The 18,715-nt window shown below is 43.5% G+C and overlaps 1 protein-coding gene across 1 annotated transcript; it reads right to left on the reverse strand.

Annotated features, from left to right (window-relative positions):
* Positions 1-237: 237 nt before the first annotated feature.
* LOC115107986 (methylmalonate-semialdehyde/malonate-semialdehyde dehydrogenase [acylating], mitochondrial-like) lies at positions 238-15,009 on the reverse strand. Its single transcript, XM_029631824.2, has 12 exons — positions 14,826-15,009; positions 14,392-14,436; positions 14,136-14,210; positions 13,366-13,527; positions 13,082-13,160; positions 12,524-12,826; positions 12,043-12,164; positions 11,580-11,769; positions 9,851-10,032; positions 5,849-6,028; positions 1,562-1,660; positions 238-1,392 (listed from the first exon to the last, which is right to left on the reverse strand). The coding sequence occupies exons 1-12, from the start codon at positions 14,862-14,864 to the stop codon at positions 1,288-1,290; spliced, it is 1,581 nt and encodes a 526-aa protein (XP_029487684.2). The 5' UTR covers positions 14,865-15,009; the 3' UTR covers positions 238-1,287.
* Between the last annotated feature and the right edge of the window lie 3,706 nt (positions 15,010-18,715).

Here is an 18,715-nt window from a genome sequence, read left to right on the forward strand (position 1 = left end):
CACTAGTATAAAACGATTGTATTACAAAATAATATATGGTGCAAGTCGCAAGATAAATTAAGTAGAAAAAAAATAAAAAATGCGTATCCAAATTTTTCTAGGCCTATCCAAAAAAAAAATTTATTGCTACGCCCCTGGGCTACAGATGAAATAAGTGAACTTCACATGGTGGATGGAAGTGCACGGTGATGAGATTGATGCTCCTTTCGAATAAAAATGAAGATTGTGACATGATGATCAATGCTTGGCTGCAGTTTATTTTTGTCAATCTCACTCCTTTGTCCATAATAATCTCATGTTGTCGGCTGTATCCGCACTGCAAACTGTTGGCTAGAGCGCACGTGCCAAAACCGGAGTGGGCACATTCGCTATATAATGCTACATTTGATGTGACAAATCCATCAGAGTTAAATGCGATGGAAATCAATGTATTTTGTTTTATTCGGTACATGGGAATTTAACTGCAAAAGTTATTTTTTAATGTGCACTACATCATAACCCACAGCCTTTTAAATCGGCAACAAGTCAAAGTGATGGAAACATCTCTGGTGAGAAAATTCACATTGATGCGAATATTCTAAAATCTGCATACAATCGATCGCCAATTGGATGGAAACCTAGCTAGTGTCTCCGTTTCACAGATTGGGAACATTAATGCCCACAAGGGACTGGGTGAAGCCGTTTATCTATGGTGTCCCGCTCTTCCCCTCCTAATAGTTGTAGTTAAGATGCAAGCGGAGTAACATCTTAGATTTTAAAAATAAAATATTTTTCAGATGTAACCTTAACTAGGCAAGTCAGTTAAGAACAAATTCTTATTTACAATGATGGCCTGCTCAGGGGCAGCCAACAGATTTTTACCTTGTCAGCTCGGGGATTCGATCCAGCAACCTTTCGGTTACTGACCCAACACTCTAACCACTAGACTAGCTGCTACCGGCCTTCTCTCACCCATTGCATTCCACCTAGTACATCCTTCCAATGCGACTCCCAGGGTCAGCATATGACTAGTGCTTGAACAGAGGATTTGTTGCTACAGTAACAGTACATTTCAGATTCAAATCTGCCATCACCCTACCGGAAGCAATTTCAGTAACAGGGTCAAACTCAAATACAAAAACATTTCTCATATAGTACACTCGGTATAAAACATATTCCATGACTGTAAGACATCAGTTGTTCGTACCCCATGGCTGCTAACCCCTTCTGAATGTTAACGCATGTCAGTCAGTATGTGGAACGTTGTGCCAGGTAGAGAACACCACATTAACAAGTGTACGTTCCGTTTTAGCGTCCCATGGTCGGCATGGTAACGGCTGGGCTCTTCGTGGTGGCGTCGTCGGCCTTCCACTGTGATGTAACCGTCTTGACCTGAGTGTAGAATTGGATGCCCTGTAGAGACAACACAGAGAAGAGGCGCAGACAGTCAACACTAGAAAATTGGCACCTCATACTGTACAGTTGACTGCAGAAACTATTCAATTAGGACCAATATGGTCATATGATAAAAAACCATGGGCGAGAAACAGTTGTGGGCTTGTGCAGGTTGTTGTGAGCTAACCTGTTTGCCGTAGAAGTTGGTGTCGCCTCTGAAGGAACCTCTGGAGCCGGTGAAGGAGAACATGGGAAGGGGGACGGGGATGGGCACGTTCACACCAATCTAAATGAGAAACACACACATTGAGTAGGGTTTAATATTTCCCCAAAAAATATGTCAGACAGCTTGTTGGCTTATTTTTACGATAACCCGTTTGTGGTGACGCAGATGATCCCCTAAATAAATCAGATAAACTAATAGTAACCCTAGGCCAGCGGAGATTCAGCACCACACATATCGCAGTTGATCGCAAATCTAACCAAATGGCCCACAATGCGCTTGCTTTTGTTAGCATAACATCATGAAACAATGTTGCAAATGTACATTTCCTCAAGCACTTCTGTGATTAGCAACGGTTTATATTTTGAGCCTCTGCCAGTGTCACACGTTAGTTTGGGGATTTCAATGTGAGCTGGAGATTGAACGTTATCTACCATAACTGCGTCGAGAGGTTGTGTGTAGCCTGCACATATAGTAAGCAATTAAAATGTATAGAAGCTATGCTACATTTACATTACATTTAAGTCATTTAGCAGACGCTCTTATCCAGAGCTACTTACAAATTGGTGCGTTCACCTTAAGACATCCAGTGGAACAGCCACTTTACAATAGTGCATCTAAATATTTTAAGGGGGGTGAGAAGGATTACTTTATCCTATCCTAGGTATTCCTGAAAGAGGTGGGGTTTCAGGTGTCTCCGGAAGGTGGTGATTGACTCCGCTGTCCTGGCGTCGTGAGGGAGTTTGTTCCACCATTGGGGGGCCAGAGCAGCGAACAGTTTTGACTGGGCTGCGCGGGAACTGTACTTCCTCAGTGGTAGGGAGGCGAGCAGGCCAGAGGTGGATGAACGCAGTGCCCTTGTTTGGGTGTAGGGCCTGGTCAGAGCCTGGAGGTACTGAGGTGCCGTTCCCCTCACAGCTCCGTAGGCAAGCACCATGGTCTTGTAGCGGATGCGAGCTTCAACTGGAAGCCAGTGGAGAGAGCGGAGGAGCGGGGTGACGTGAGAGAACTTGGGAAGGTTGAACACCAGACGGGCTGCGGCGTTCTGGATGAGTTGTAGGGGTTTAATGGCACAGGCAGGGAGCCCAGCCAACAGCGAGTTGCAGTAATCCAGACGGGAGATGACAAGTGCCTGGATTAGGACCTGCGCTGCTTCCTGTGTGAGGCAGGGTCGTACTCTGCGGATGTTGTAGAGCATGAACCTACAAGAAATGTTGTATGCTGTAGCCTAAGGGCCTAATATCTGCTAATTTGCCCTTCTCAGCATATCCTGTCACCAGTTGTGAATAGGGCTGTGATGGTCTTGAAATTTAAGTTACGGTAATTGGCTGGGGGGGCATTTGCGTATATCAGACAAAAGAAAACGTGGCTTTTCTCTGAAACTTCACTATTACATTACGTTATCAGTAGCATTATTATTATCCATGACCTCTAAATATTAGTCGACTATACAAATTAAGAAGTTTCAGATTGGCAAGGAACCCCCCCCCCCAAAACAAAATCTGAATTTGACGCACTGAACCAGTCACACCAAGTTTGATACATTTTTTTCCCCCTCCACTTTTCAGAACAATTTCAAATAATGCTGCGTTCATTGTCTGTGGCAATATGTTGTTCAAAGCAGTTGTTCAAAGCCGCTAAAGAGGATGCAGTTATGGCGAAGGCACCTGTGGTTAGAGTGTTGGACTTGTAACCGAAAGGTTGCAAGATCTAATCCCCGAGCTGACAAGGTAAAAATCTGTTGCTCCTGCCCCTGAACCCACAGTTCCTAGGCAGTCATTGAAAATAAGAATTTGTTCTTAACGGACTTGCCTCGTTAAATATATATATATATACACATATACACACACACACACATACTAATGAAACAATACACTAGTGAAAATATTTGTATGCTCTGGAGCAGGTTGACATCAAGGATCTGTCTGTACTTTGCTCTGTTCATCTTTCCCTCAATCCTGACTAGTCTGGCAGCCCCTGCCGCTGAAAAACAGCCCCACAGCATGCGGTTGCCACCACCATGCTTCAACGTAGGGATGGTGCCAGGTTTCCTCCAGATGTGGCGCTTGGCATTCAGGCCAAAGAGTTCATTCTTGGATTCATCAGACCAGAGAACAGTGTTTCTCATGGTCAGAGTCCTTTAGGTGCCTTTTGGCAAACTCCAAGCGTGTTGTCATGTGCCTTTTACTGAGGAGTGGTTTCCGTCTGGCCACTCTACCATAAAGGCCTGATTGGTCGACTGCTACAGAGGTGGTTGTCCTTCTGGAAGGTTCTCCCATTTCCACAGAGGAACTCTGGAGCTCTGTCAGAGTGACCATAGGGTTCTTGGTAACCTCCCTGACCAAGTCCCTTCTCCCAGATTGCTCAGTTTGACCTGGTGGTTCCAAACGTCTTCTATTTAAGAATGATGAGGCCACTAAGTTCTTGGGGACCTTTCATGCTGCAGAAATGTTTTGGTACCATTCCCCAGTTCTGTGCCGACACAACCCTATCTCAGAGCTCTACGGACAATTCCTTCGACCTCATGGCTTGGTTTTTGCTCTGACATGCACTGTCAACTGTGGGACCTTATATAGACAGGTGTGCCTTTCCAAATCATGTTCAATCAATTGCATTTACTACAGGTGGACTTCAATAAGTAGAAACATCAAGGATGATCAATGGAAACAGGATGCACCTGAGCTCAATTGAGTCTCATAGCAAAGGGTCTGAATACTTATGTAAATAAGGTATTTTTAATACATTTGCAAAACATTCTAAACCTTTTTTCACTTTGTCATGATGGGGTATTGTGTGTAGACAGAGGGGAAAAATGTATTTAACACATTTTAGAATAAGGCATAACAAAATGTGGAAAAAGTAAAGGGGACTCAATATGTTCCCGAATGCACTGTATATATGAAAGTAGTTTAGTGCCTAAAAAAGGGTTAAATGTATCAACAAACTACAGATCTTTCTCTCTCAGATATAGGACAGACACTTCAAAAATAAACTTACGATATTTCCCATCTAGTACCGGGTCGGATCTACCTTTGCCTCCAGAAAGCCTGAATTATCAGGGGCACTGATTCTACAAGTCGGAAACGTTCCACAGGTATGTTGGTCCATGCTGACGCGATACACCGTCGCCACTAGCCTGGGTCCATTGACTCATGCCAAATCCTAACTGCCATCAGCAGGACCTGGGATTTGTCGGACCAGGCCGTTTTTTCCCCACTTCTCAAATGTCCAGCGTTGGTGATCGCATGCACACTGGAGCCGCCTCTTTTTTAGCTGATAGAAGTGGAACATGGTGTGGTCGTCCGCTGCAATAGACCATCTGTGACAAGGATCGATGAGTTGTGTGTTGTGAGATGCCGGTCTGTGCCGTTATTTGTCTGTTTGTGGCCCGCCTGTTAGCTTGAACGATTCTTGCCATTCTCCTTCAACAAGCTGTTTTTGACCACAGGACTGCCGCGGACTGACCGGATGTTTGGTTTGTCGCACCATTCTCAGGAAACCCTAGACACCGAAGATCATACCATGCTCAAAGTACATGTATTTTTTATTGAATATATACAAAGCAGTCATCTATCAGACTCCCATCCATCAGACTCCCATCCAGGAGTGACACAGAAGCAACCAGGGTCAACGCCCTGCTCAAGGACACGTCGACAGATCTCCCACAAGATCAAAAAATGGGGACACGAACCAGCGACCCATCAGCCACCGGCCCAAACTCCCAACCACCAGCCCTCCAAGATCTCCCCCCCCCCACCACAGTTCACTAAGAGCTGCCCCTCAACCATCTGAGAACCCCACCCATCCCTCGTCCAATACACCAACAAAATTAACCAAAGATAGAAAAGGAAAACAATGCCCAACGTTAACCTACAAATTACTCCTTCAACGACCCATGAAAAAGACTTGCATACACAACAAAAATAGTGAGGTAAACAATAGATGACCCTGTGTGGCTCAGTTGGTAGAGTATGCCACTTGCAAAGGGTTGTGGGTTCGATTCCCGCGGGGGACCAGTACGAATTAAAAATGCATGCACTAAGTCGCTCTGGATAAGAGCATCTGCTAAATAACTAAAATGTAATTAAAGTTGCATGAAATTATCCTCAGAGTTACCACAAGCTATGAATCACTGCATAGTTGCCCATCTAGAAATGAAGTTAAATGGGCAACTACTTGTACTGTTGAACGCCAATCACACGAGTCTTACTTCCCCAAGCACCTACCGGAGGTCTCTGAACTATGGCTCACCTGTCCGACATCCACCTCGTGTGTGTACTTGCGGGCGGTGGCGCCGTTGGTGGTGAAGATGGCGGTTCCGTTGCCGTACTGGTTGTTGTTGACCAGGGAGATGGCTTCATCCAGAGTGTCAGCCTCCAGAACCACCAGCACAGGCCCAAAGATCTCCTCCGTGTAGCACTTCATCGCTGGCTGGGGAGGGGAGGAAAAAGCCTGAGATTAACCTCTTCAGTCGACCCTCTACTTTTTTGAACATTTTGTTAAAAATCGCGCAACATTTCAGCGCCCTGCTACTCATGCCAGGAATATAGTACGTTCATATGGTTAGAATGTGTGGATAGGAAACCCTCGGACGTTTTTAAAACTGGTTAAATCACGACTGTGGCTATTACATAACGTGCGTTACATCGGAAAGCGCAGGAAAACCTGATCACAGAAAATGGAAATAAATATCCTTGCGCCACTTCCAGCAATTGTTAACAGTGAGCCGAATTAGATAAGACCGAGCATTCAACTCCCACAGCATCCCCATGTTGTCTAGAGTCTTGTGAATTGAATCATCTTTGATTCTTGGTTGAACCGAAAGAGGGGCACGACTTACCTCCGGTCTCCGCCCAGATCATTCCGGAAGAGCTCTCTCCTGAAATTTTTTCCAAGATGACAGCTAATGATTTCTACATCGCCTATGGATGATTTTTATCGCTTATTAACGTTTACTAATACCTAAAGTAGCATTACAAACGTATTTGAAGTGTTTTGTGAAAGTTTATCGTCTACTTTTTGAATTTTAAAAATGACGTTACGTTGTGAAATCGCTGTTTTATTCATTTATCACACAGTCTACATATAACGATATCTTGGCTTTATATGGCCCGATTTAATCGAAATAAAGACCCAATAGTGTTTATGGGACATCTAGGAGTGCCAACAAAGAAGATGGTGAAAGGTAATGACTGTTTTCTATTTTATTGTGCGGTTTGTGTAACGCCGAAATGATAATTATTTTGTTTACGTCCCCTGCTGTGCTTTTCTGTTGTAGTGTATTGGTGCATGCTATCAGATAATAGCTTCTCATGCTGTCGCCGAAAAGCATTTTAAAAATCTGACTTGTTGCCTGGATTCACAACGAGTGTAGCTTTAATTTGATACCCTGCATGTGTATTTTAATGAACTTTTGAGTTTTAACTAATACTATTAGCATTTAGCGTAGCGCATTTGCATTTCCAGAGCTCTAGTTGGGACGCAAGCGTCCCAAGTAGAGGCAAGAGGTTAAGTAGTGCATCATCAGTTTCCCTCGTCATTTCCCTCATCAGTGCATACTTTAGAGAGCCATTTATAACTTGTCAGAAATGTCCAGATCAACTAGCCCATATCTAGGTTTTGTAGCCCTAGACTGTCGTGTTGGGTTCTGAGAATAGGAAATACTTATTCAGGGAGAGAGGGGAATGTATAACGTTTACATTCTGTCCGGATATGTTGTCAGCCATCAGGGATCCTATGGGAGGAAAGAAAGACCGTCTGGTACGAGTCAACATAACAGCCGTGAGTTGGAGAGGAGTGAGCACTTTGGGGCAGAGGTCAGATGAAGTGAGGAAGAACAGATATCACTAAGGCTCTGTCAAGCAACAGAGATGCATTGGCTGTTCAGATGTGTAGGAGGAGACTCAGCCTAGGAGAAAGGGATAAATATCAGTGCTCGTGTGAATGTCTTTTGTCTTATGCAGCTGTTTGACCCAATGGGGTTATAAACTTGGCTTGAGCTTTATTAAGCGTCCATGAAACTTTAGAAGGTTCATTTAGAATCTAACACTGGTATGTCAAAAGTTTGTATATATATTTTTGTACTTTTGTCAAAGTGTAATTTTCACTGTACCAAGGTTCAACATTGTTCTGAGATACTCCACTGATGTGCATGACCCTTCCAAGTGTAGTGGAGATGGTTCACCAAAATGTACATGATCTATGAAATACAGTAACCTGTATAGTTTGTAGATGTGGAAACCTAGGGTTTAGCTGAGCGTGCTAACAGTCAATCAAAACTTAAACGATACAATTCTTGCAAACTGAAATGTTATATATAAACTCAGCAAAAAATGAAACGTCCCTCTTTCAGGACCCTGTCTTTCAAAGATAATTCATACAAATCCAAATAACCTCACAAATCTTCATCGTAAAAGTGTTTAAACACAGTTTCCCATGCTTGTTCATTGACCCATTAACAATTAATGAACATGCACCTGTGGAACGGGCGTTAAGACTAACAGCTTACAGACGGTAGGCAATTGAGTGTCCTAAGTTCTCATAACTGTGACCTTAGGACACTAAAGAGGCCTTTCTACTGATTCTGAAAAACACCAAAAGAAAGATGCCCCAAGATCCCTACTCATCTGCGTGAAAGTGCCTTAGGCATGCTGCAAGGAGGCATGAGGACTGCAATTTATTGCCCTGGCCACATCTGCAATGTCCATGAGACTGAGATGTCCGTGAGACTGTGAGACTCCAAAGACAGCGTTACAGGGAGACAGGACGGACAGCTGATCGTCTTCACAGTGGCAGACCACGTGTAACAACACCTGCACAGGATCGGTACATCACACCTGCGGGACAGGTACAGGATGGCAACAACAACTGACCAAGTTACACCAGGAACACACAATCCTTGAAATTCATCCACAGGTACACCTCCAATAGGCTAATTGACATAATTTGAGTCAATTGGAGGTGTACCTGTGGATGTCTTTCAAGGCCAACCTTCAAACTCAGTGCCTCTTTGCGTGACATCATGGGAAAAATCAAAAGAAATCAGCCAAGACCTCAGAAAATAATTGCAGACTTCCACAAGTCTGGTTTATCCTAGGGAGCAATTTCCAAACGCCTGAAGGTTCACATTCACGCAAGTATAAACACCATGGGACCACGCAGCCATCATACCGCTCAGGAAGGAGACGCATTCTGTCTCCTAGAGATGTACTTTGCTGCGAAAAGTGCAAATCAATCCCAGAACAGCAAAGGACCTTGTGAAGATGCTGGAGGAAAACTGGTACAAAAGTATCTATATCCACAGTAAAATGAGTCCTATATCAACATAACCTGAAAGGCCGCTCAGCAAGGAAGAAGTCACTGCTCCAAAACCGCCATAAAAAAATGCCAGACTACAATTTGTAACTGCACATAGGGCAAAGATCGTACTTTTTGAAGAAATGTCCTCTGGTCTGATGAAACAAAAATAGAACTGTGTGGCCATAATGACCATCAATATGTTTGGAGGAAAAAGGGGGAGGCTTGCAAACCAAAGAACACCATCCTAACTGTGAAGCACGGGGGTGGCAGCATCATGTTCTGGGGGTGCTTTGCTGCAGGAGGGACTGGTGCAATTCACAAAATAGATGGCATCATGAGGAGGACAATTATGTGGATATATTGAAGCAACATCTCAAGACATCAGTCAGGAAGTTAAAGCTTGGTCGTAAATGGGTCTTACAAATGGACAATGACCCCAAGCATACTTCCAAAGTTGTGGCAAAATGGCTTAAGGACAGCAAAGTCAAGGTATTGGAGTGGCCATTAAAGCCCTGACATCAATCCTATAGAACATTTGTGGGCAGAACTGAAAAAGCGTGTGCGAGCAAGGAGACCTACAAACCTGACTCAGTTACACCAGCTCGGTCAGGAGGAATGAGCCAAAATTCACCCAACTTATTGTGGGAAGCTTGTGGAAGGCTAACAAAAACATTTGTCCCAAGTTAAACAATTTAAAGGCAATGCTACCAAATACTAATACAAACTTCTAACGCACTGGGAATGTGATGAAAGAAATAAAAGCCTGATCCTAACTGACCTAAGACAGTTTAATATATTTTTACAATTACTTTCGGGTTGGATCAGCTCTAATATTAAAGCTGATCCAACCCTAAAGTATTTTTAATTTTTTTTTTTTTTTTAAAAACAGTAAATCACTCAGCTAAGGTTCAAAGCCAGGTCGGTTAGAGAGACACACACCCCCCCACCCCTTACCGTAACATTGGCGATGATGGTGGGCCCTACAAAGTTGCCATTCTCGTATCCTTTGACGTGGACATTGCGTCCATCCAGCAGCAGCGTAGCTCCCTCGTCCACACCGCTCTGGATCAACATTTCAACACGGGCCCTGGCTTCAGGGGAGATCAGAGGACCCACGTCGGCACCCGGCTGGTCACCTAAATACACACAGAGGAAGAAAACACACAATTAGAACTCTATTCTATGACATACACTATGTGGACTGGCGCTGGTGGTCATATTGGATGTACTATTTGAAATGTTTAATTAAATCAATGTTCTCACACATAGGGGGGGGGAACATTTTGATTTGTAAGAAGTTTTGCGGAGGAAAAAAAGTCAAATCCACACAAGGCATTGAAAGTCCCTTTAAGTAAAAGAGTGAGAGGTACAGTGCCTTGTGATTGTATTCACCCCCCTTGGTATTTTTCTATTTAGTTGCCTTACAACCTGAAATTAAAATAGATTTTTTGGGGGGGTTTGTATCATTTGATTTACTGCTCCAGCTCCTTCAAGTTGGATGGGTTCCTGCTGGTGTACAACAATCTTTAAGTCATACCACAGATTCTCAATTGGATTGAGGTCTGGTCTTTGACTAGGCCATTCCAAGATATGCAAATGTTTCACCTTAAACCACCCAAGTGTTGCATTAGCAGTATGCTTAGGTTCATTGTCCTGCTGGAAGGTGAACCTCCGTCCCAATCTCAAATATCTGGAAGACAAACAAGTTTCCCTCAAGAATTTCCCTGTATTTAGTGCCATCCATCATTCCTTCAATTCTGACCAGTTTCCCAGTCCCTGCCAATGAAAAACATCCCCACAGCATGATGCTGCCACCACCATGCTTCACTGTGGGGATGATGAGAGTTGTTGGGTTTGTGCCAGACATAATGTATTCCTTGATGGCCAAAAAGCTCAAATTTAGTCTCATCTGACCAGAGTACCTTCTTCCATATGTTTGGGGAGTCTCCCACATGCCTTTTGGCGAACACCAAACATGTTTGCTTATTTTTTTCCTTTAAGCAATGGCTTTTTTATGGCCACTCTTCCGTAAACTCCAGCTCTGTGGCGTGTACAGCTTAAAGTAGTCCTATGGAGAGATACTCCAATCATTGCTGTGGAGCGTTGCAGCTCCTTCAGGGTTATCATTGGTCTCAGTTGCCTCTGATTAATGGCCTCCTTGCCTGGTCCGTGAGTTTTGGTGGGCGGCCCTCTCTTGACAGGTTTGTTGTGATGCCATATTCTTTCCATTTTTTAATAATGGATTTAATGGTGCTCTGTGGGATGTTCAAAGTTTCTGATATTTTTGATAACCCAACCCTGATCTGTACTTCACCACTTTGTCCCTGACCTGTTTGGAGAGCTCCTTGGTCTTCATGGTGCCGCTTGCTTCGTGGTGTTGCAGACTCTGGGGCATTTCAGAACAGGTGTGTATTAATTATGCGACTTCTGAAGGTAATTGGTTGCACCAGATCTTATTTTAGGGGCTTCATAGCAAAGGGGGTGAATACATGTGCACACCACTTTTCTGTTGTCTAAAATAAAATAAAAACAAACAAGTTTTGTTTTTCACATCACCAATTTGGACTATTTTGTGTATGTTCATTACATGAAATCCAAATAAAAATCCATTTAAATGACAGGTTGTAATGTAACAAAATAGGAAAAACGCCAAGGGGGTGAATACTTTTGCAAGGCACTGTACCTGCATTGACGCGCAGGGCTTTGGAGCGCTCCACCAGCTCTGGGAGCCATTCACGAGCCTCGCCTACGAGAATGGCGGTTGAAAGAGCCATACAACGCTGTCCTGCAGCGCCAAAGGCTGCGCCCACCAGCTGGTTCAGAGTGTTCTCCTTGTTTGCGTCAGGCATCACCACACCGTGGTTCTTAGCTCCCTACGAGGCAGAATACAAGGGTTGGTAGGTTTACTGACATGCGTTTTCAGAATGTGCAAAGACATAGACCTAAGCAATAAGAAACTCAAGGAACTTTAGCCATCTACTGGTTCAGGATTGATAATGTGGTAGAACTATTCATCTTGCAGTATGTTTAAGGGCACAGTAGACAATTTAAGGCAGACGTATTTCCCTAAGCATCTAAGGGTTCCCTTCATTAGTTTAGTCCCCAATTGACCCTATTCATAGACACTATTCGGTTATCATATTTACCATGTTGGACTGCACTCTCTTGCCATTCTTGGATCCTCTCTCGTAGATGTACTCTCCTGCCTGGTTGGAGCCCACGAAGCTGATGGCCTTGATGGCAGGGTGGTCACAGATGAAGTTCACAGCTACGGAAAGAGGTCAAAGGTCATATTATTTCACTCCTCAACATGGCACTGTAAGGGCACAAGATGGAGGTGTAATCACCTTGGAAATGAAACCTGCAACAAAACAAATAGTGTTTCCTATATGGACTGCTACCCCCTACGGCACTTAAACACATTTACCTACACACACATTAGGCAAAGCGTTTACTCAACATAAAGTGCTGGGTCTACAGGACATTCAAAGACTACCAATATACCTCAGGCACTAGCTAACACACATGATCAGCATAGCCTGGTTTATCCTTACATCCTGGGAAACAGGACACACTTCAATAGCATGTTTTATAAAGACTCATCACACACACGACCCCTGGTCTTACCAGCGTGCTGTCCATGGATGATGTTCAGGGTCCCGTCGGGCATCCCTGCGTCCTGCAGCAGCCTGGCCAGCAGCATGGTGCATCCTGGGACGCGCTCGGAAGGCTTCATCAGGTAGGTGTTGCCACACACCATACCCATGGGGAACATCCACAGAGGGATCATGGCAGGGAAGTTGAAGGGGGCGATACCAGCACACACCCCGATGGGCAGGCGGTAGGTGTAGGTGTCCATGTCTTTGGTGATGGAGGGCAGGGTCTCCCCCAGCATCAGGGAGGTGATGCTGCAGGCGTGCTCTGCCACCTCTAGGGGGCAGAGAGACGGTGAGTAAAGCCAGGAAGCAGAAGGTCAAACTGCTACTCTTAGAGATAAGAGTAGCAGTGAAAGACATAGAAGTGGTGGGCAGAGGGTCAAATATTTGTGGTGCAAGGAGATAGCGATTACAACAGAGATTTCAATACAGACTACAGAGACAAGTTGTCGTATCTCCCAGTTTCGATCAGTTCAAACATTTTCTCCCGTGTTTCCCCATGCCTACTTAGCATGACTGGTCTACCTACGCAATCCTCTGAAGACGTCTCCCTCCGCGTCAGCCAGAGTCTTGCCCTGCTCCAGGGTGATCAGCCTGGCTAGCTCTTTCTGAAAACACAGATGAAAATAAATGAATGAACCAAACATCTTTGATGAACATTCATGTTTTAGACCCCGATTGTTGCAAAGAAACTTGTTTGTAGCTTATTCTTTGGATCACGATTTTCAATACAGCGCAAAAGGCATTATATTGAACAAAATATTGGGAACCATTCCTATGGAGGCCCATTTTCAGACCAGGGTCTTTCCTTACAATGTTTTCCTTGATGAGCTGCTGGTATCGGAGGAAGATCTGCTGGCGGGTGAGGATGGAGGTCTCGGCCCAGGAGGCGTAGGCCCTGGAGCAGGACTCTACTGCAGCTAACATCTCTTTCTGGGTGGCTTTGGGCACGCGACCCACCACCTCATTAGTGGCCTGAGGTAGGGAGAGAATAAGGACAATAGATTAATAATCATGTCATTGTGAACGGAGACACACTACATAAGGGGCCTGTCCAGGAGGGTGTAACGTAAAAATGGATTGTGTACAGGTATAACGTTATATCATGACATGTAGAATACGCAGTTGAGTCAGATAGCGCTTCATTATGGTCTTTTTAGTGAGACTGAATGCTTGAGGGGGACTTTTGTCTTTTACCAGGGTTTTTAGCATTATAAATAATACATAAATCCTTTTTAGGCTAACTTTTAAATGAAATTATTTGTAGGGAAGAGATGTATGGTCTTCTGGGTGTGTAGCTGATTCTGCATTCAACAGCAGTATATAGTTGCCTTGCCAAAAGCAAGTCAACAGCAAGTTTCCCTGAAGTAGATGCAGAGTTATAGTTCATGTTAGTGCATAAACATGTCAAGGGTCAGTTGGCTGTGAAGAATATGCTTCCATTTCTACACTTTGCAAATCATACAGATTAAAATATGACACCCTCAAGACATTTTCATCTTCCGACCCGACCGGCTTATACATTGTGTACACCTGTTGTGGTGTGTGTGTGTGTGTGTGTGTGTGTAAGCATTGACACTTACAGGGTTGTGAATGTCCAGCCATTCGGAGGTGCTGGACTCTACAAACTTGCCGTCAATGAACAGCTTGGTGGTGGGCTGCAAGAAGACAGGAAATGACCACCTCACAATGGACATGTCATCGACAATGTCAAACATGTCTGTGCAGGTGTAGATTGCATGAGCATATATTTGACTACAAGTCTTAGATAGCGAGCTACAGTATACATACGATCACTCATAAATCTAGTCATTATACGATTGCAAGATGTTAACTCACCACTGATGATGATGAATAACACACGAGACCCATCTGAAGTGGTGCCTGAAAAGAGGACACACGAGGATCAATTGTCAACGTTACGTTTTCATTGCCATTGACCAGCTAGCTAAGATCCAAAACCCTACCTTTCTGCTAGCTAACTAGTTAGCCAAGCTAACCAACTGTGACATTGAAGTTAACTAGCTAGTTGACTCGTTCAACCTGTTAATCATGCATTGACCGCATGCTACAGAATATAGCTAACGTTGCATGGCAAAAAGGATATAATCGTACATGACTGCTTAGACTTTTTTTCCCAAAAGTTTGTGGCGATAGTTAGCTAACTAGCTACCGTGCCATGCTACTATGCTAGCAATTTATATAGCTAGCTAGCCAATCAAGTATAAAACAATGCATTTAGCTGGAAAAGCTGCACGGGGAATGTGGTTGACCTTTTTGCTCCATAACGATCTCGCTAGAATCCCTGCCATGGTAGAAGAGATTGTGATTGCTTTCAGCCCAAAGTACACACACCACAGTCCCTAAACACAGACACCTCTGGCCATTTATAAGGTCAGCTATCTAGCAGTTATACGTTGATGAAGTCAAACAGACTGAGAACGTAGAAAACGTAAAAGCTGCACATTTTATTCGATCTTTCAATGAGACAGCAAAGTTAGGCCACGTTGATGAATGCAGCAAATACTTTATGCATCTGTGAAATTGAAACGCTAGAGTCCGGTGAAGAGGACGCAACATGTGAGGGACAAACGCTTGAACGAGAACCAATCAGTTGGCGAAAACAAAAACACGCCCCAAAATGTATGAAGCGGATTGGCTGGCCTTTCATGATAGGGACCAGTCGTCGTTGACATTGGGGCAAATTCGTTTTACACGGTCCGGTATTCCGGCTGAGTGGATTTCACGTAAGGACCAATGGAATGGTCTAAAATGCATCAAATCCAAACACCCAGGACACCGAGCCATGCCAAATAATTTACCCTTGCAATTTGTGCCCGCCCCAGCTCTGATACATTGAAAAATTGAGTCCATCATTTCACCTTGTGCATTTTTTTCTTATCCAACAGAGCTTAAAGTATCATGTGAGAGCTGGTCTTTTTTCGGAACATACATTAAAATTAAGTAAATTGAACTTTATAGAATAAGGTATAATACATTATAATAGTCTCACCCCCCCCCCCCCTTAAAAGATTTAGATGCACTACTGTTCCACTGGATGTCATAAGGTGAATGCACCAATTTGTAAGTCGCTCTGGATAAGAGCGTCTGCTAAATGACTTAAATGTAAATGTAAATGTAAATGAATAGACCATAGTCAATAAGTAACTACATTACTTTATTCCTGATTCCACTTTTTATAATGTGACAGACACTTTTTACATTGGCCTTGGTCTGAGTTTTTATGCTATAATTAAGTTACCTATTTCTATACCTAACATGTTATATTTAGGCGTGAGCAAAGTAATTTGACCCAATGGAAAACTGTGGCTGAGCTACGTTAGCTTCTTTCCTTACAGATAGGTTGAAGATGACATAAACACTTTCAACCTAGCTTGACATGTGACCGTTTCTATGATACCACACACACACACACACACACACACACACACACACACACACACACACACACACACACACACACACACACACACACACACACACACACACACACACACACACACACACACACACACACACACACACCATGGCATTCCTTAGGATATCCACATTATACAGTGAGTGAGCTATCACATTGTTTTATGAAGTTACTAATTTCTTTACAATGCCAAATAACTTTTCCATTTTATTTTTGCTAGCCTAACATTAGTGCACAGCAGTCCACTTTGCTGATGGTGACTAGTCAACGACTCTGTCTTTATCCACCCCAGGCCTGTTTCACTGAGAACCTCATCACAGGTAAAAAGCTGATTTATGTAAATTACCACTATCTGTCAAGATTAGGAATCACAGACTTTGAGGATATGAAGGTAAAGGGAAATTAAGCTGAGAAGCTTTCAGATTCTAAGCCTGCATTGGATACTTATAGCAATTTCAGTAGAGTGATGTTGATTGAAAAGGTCTAAATGTAAAGTAGAAATAGGCTAGACTACAGTAATCTCTGCATTAAGGCACTAAAATGTCCTGGAAGTGCCACCATGAATGTATGCAGGATTGTTCCAACCCAAATAAGAAAACATTGAGCAATCTTCCCATCTCGGTGGTTGGCTAATTATTCAAGATGGGTCGCACAACATGATATATCATACACAACCAAATGAAGACAATCAGATTCAGCACTGAGAATAATTCATATTTCATTGGCCAACTAACGAGGGTAGCATCTAAACTGGACCCTGGGACGACTCCTTCACCTACAAACAGCTCCTCAACGACAGGAAACAGTGAATGGAATTTGGTGTCTGATATAAGAAACGTGAATGGATTAAATGTTGGTCAGTGTGTTGTTGGTAAGAATCAGAATCACCTTTTTTTTGCCAAGTATATTTAACATTTCTAGAATTTTACTTGGTGATGTGCTACTAGCAATAGACAACAGACAGAATACAGACAGAGGAATTTACACAAAGTGTATGTACATTATATACAAAATAGATCAAGTATGCATAGAACTGTACAGTAAGAGAATTTAATGAGAGGATTTACAAATGTACATTATAAATATATATGTGCAGAGGTAAGAATGCTCTGTGATGTAGTACAACAACAGGTGCCTATGTACAGTTCATATGCAGTGTTAATGTGCAGAGTGCAATTACGGTAGTGCGGTTATTATATGTGCAGGTCGAAGATGGCTTGATGCAGTGCGCAGCAGAGAGTGCATAGTCCCTTAGTTTCTATGGACCAGATGGCCAATTGGTGAGGAACACATTACGGGGAAAGAAACTGTTCAGCTGTCAGGTTTTTTTGGTCATAATGGCCCTGAACCGTTTACCAGAGGGGAGTGTTCGGAAGAGGGGGTGTCTGGGGTGGGCAATGATCTTTTCTGCACGCCTCCTTACCCCGGGGGGGGGGGGGCAGGTCCTCGACGGAGGGCAGGTGGCAGCCGATGACCCTCTCCGCAGACCGGTCAATGTGTTGCAGTTTGCCCTTGGAGGGAGGAGTGGTTTAGTTGTGTATGACGAAGCAATAACGTTCCAATCAATTACAGATGTTGATGTTGACGTTGATTGCAACGACAGGGGTTTGTAAGGCGCTTTGTGATTAAATTGGTGTTGTGGAGAGTTTATGAATGTTTTTCTGATTATTTCATTTGTAATATCATAGTAATTGAGGAGTAACACCAGGTTCAGTGCAGGGTTCAGGACTATGACCCTGTAGTTATTATACTACCACATGTGCCAATAGGATCCAGACCTCCTGGCATAGTATGCATAACAGATACATATCCTTAGCCAAGGGCCCAAGGCTATGTTCCACTTATTCTCGTTTTCTTTCTAAAAATATGTTCTACTCCGCTAGCCAGCACTTCGCCTAACCAGGCTTGCGTTTCTTCCATCTCCAGATTGACCACTTATTCATGGTCCAATAGAGTAGGAAGGTTTGATTGGAGAATATTAATACTCCATTGGTCCATGAACAAGTGGGACACAGTTGCCTTGTCACAATGTCCTTTATTGATTAACTAGGTAATGAAAGCTACAACAACAGGATGTCATTTTCTGCATTCTAAAGAATATATTAGACACACGAAAACTGCAAAGGCTCCTGGAATCACCATAGATTTCTTCGTTCCAACACCTTGGGCATACATTGTCTCTATTGATCTGAACCCTGCCTGTATACAGTGGCTGAATGAGGCTATATATTGATTCGCAGTAGAACTCCTCAGTGCAATGCTGTAGTAGATGAAACCCAACACCTTGTGAATTATGAGGAGCTGGGCTAAGGGCTTTGTTTTGAGGACAAAAACAGCGAGTCTGATGGTATTTCCTGTTAAGAGAATGCATTTAGAGAACACACATGGCCTTTGTCAACGTGAAGAAGTGCAGAATAAGATCAGAAGATGACATGACCTACGATGTATCATCCCAGGTCATCTTCTGCACGTCACAATACCGTGTAAGCCTGCGGGGCTAAAACCTAGACATTAGCTCAGGTAAGCTAACACAAATATTTAGGTCTCAAGCAAGGTTGTGATTTTAATCTTTATTTAACTAGGCAAGTCAGTTAAGAACAAATTCTTCATTTCAATGATGGCCTAGGGAATGGGTTAACTGCCTGTTCAAGGGCAGAACAACAGATTTGTGCCTTGTCAGCTCAGGAACTTGAACTTGCAACCTTTCGGTTACTAGTCCAACAC

Source organism: Oncorhynchus nerka, linkage group LG24 (assembly GCF_034236695.1).
Source record: "Oncorhynchus nerka isolate Pitt River linkage group LG24, Oner_Uvic_2.0, whole genome shotgun sequence".
Taxonomy (NCBI): Eukaryota; Metazoa; Chordata; class Actinopteri; order Salmoniformes; family Salmonidae; genus Oncorhynchus; species Oncorhynchus nerka.

What these genes read in the sequence shown, in the direction of transcription:
- LOC115107986 (XM_029631824.2), bottom strand. Translation starts at nt 14,864, where the DNA reads ATGGCAGGGATTCTAGCGAGATCGTTATGGAGCAAAAAG. An exon ending in AGAGAGTGCAGTCCAACATG is followed by an intron (nt 11,770 to 12,042) that starts GTAAATATGATA and finishes TCTGCCTCGTAG; the next exon opens with GGAGCTAAGAACCACGGTGT. An exon ending in CCATCATCGCCAATGTTACG is followed by an intron (nt 6,029 to 9,850) that starts GTAAGGGGTGGG and finishes TCCCCTCCCCAG; the next exon opens with CCAGCGATGAAGTGCTACAC.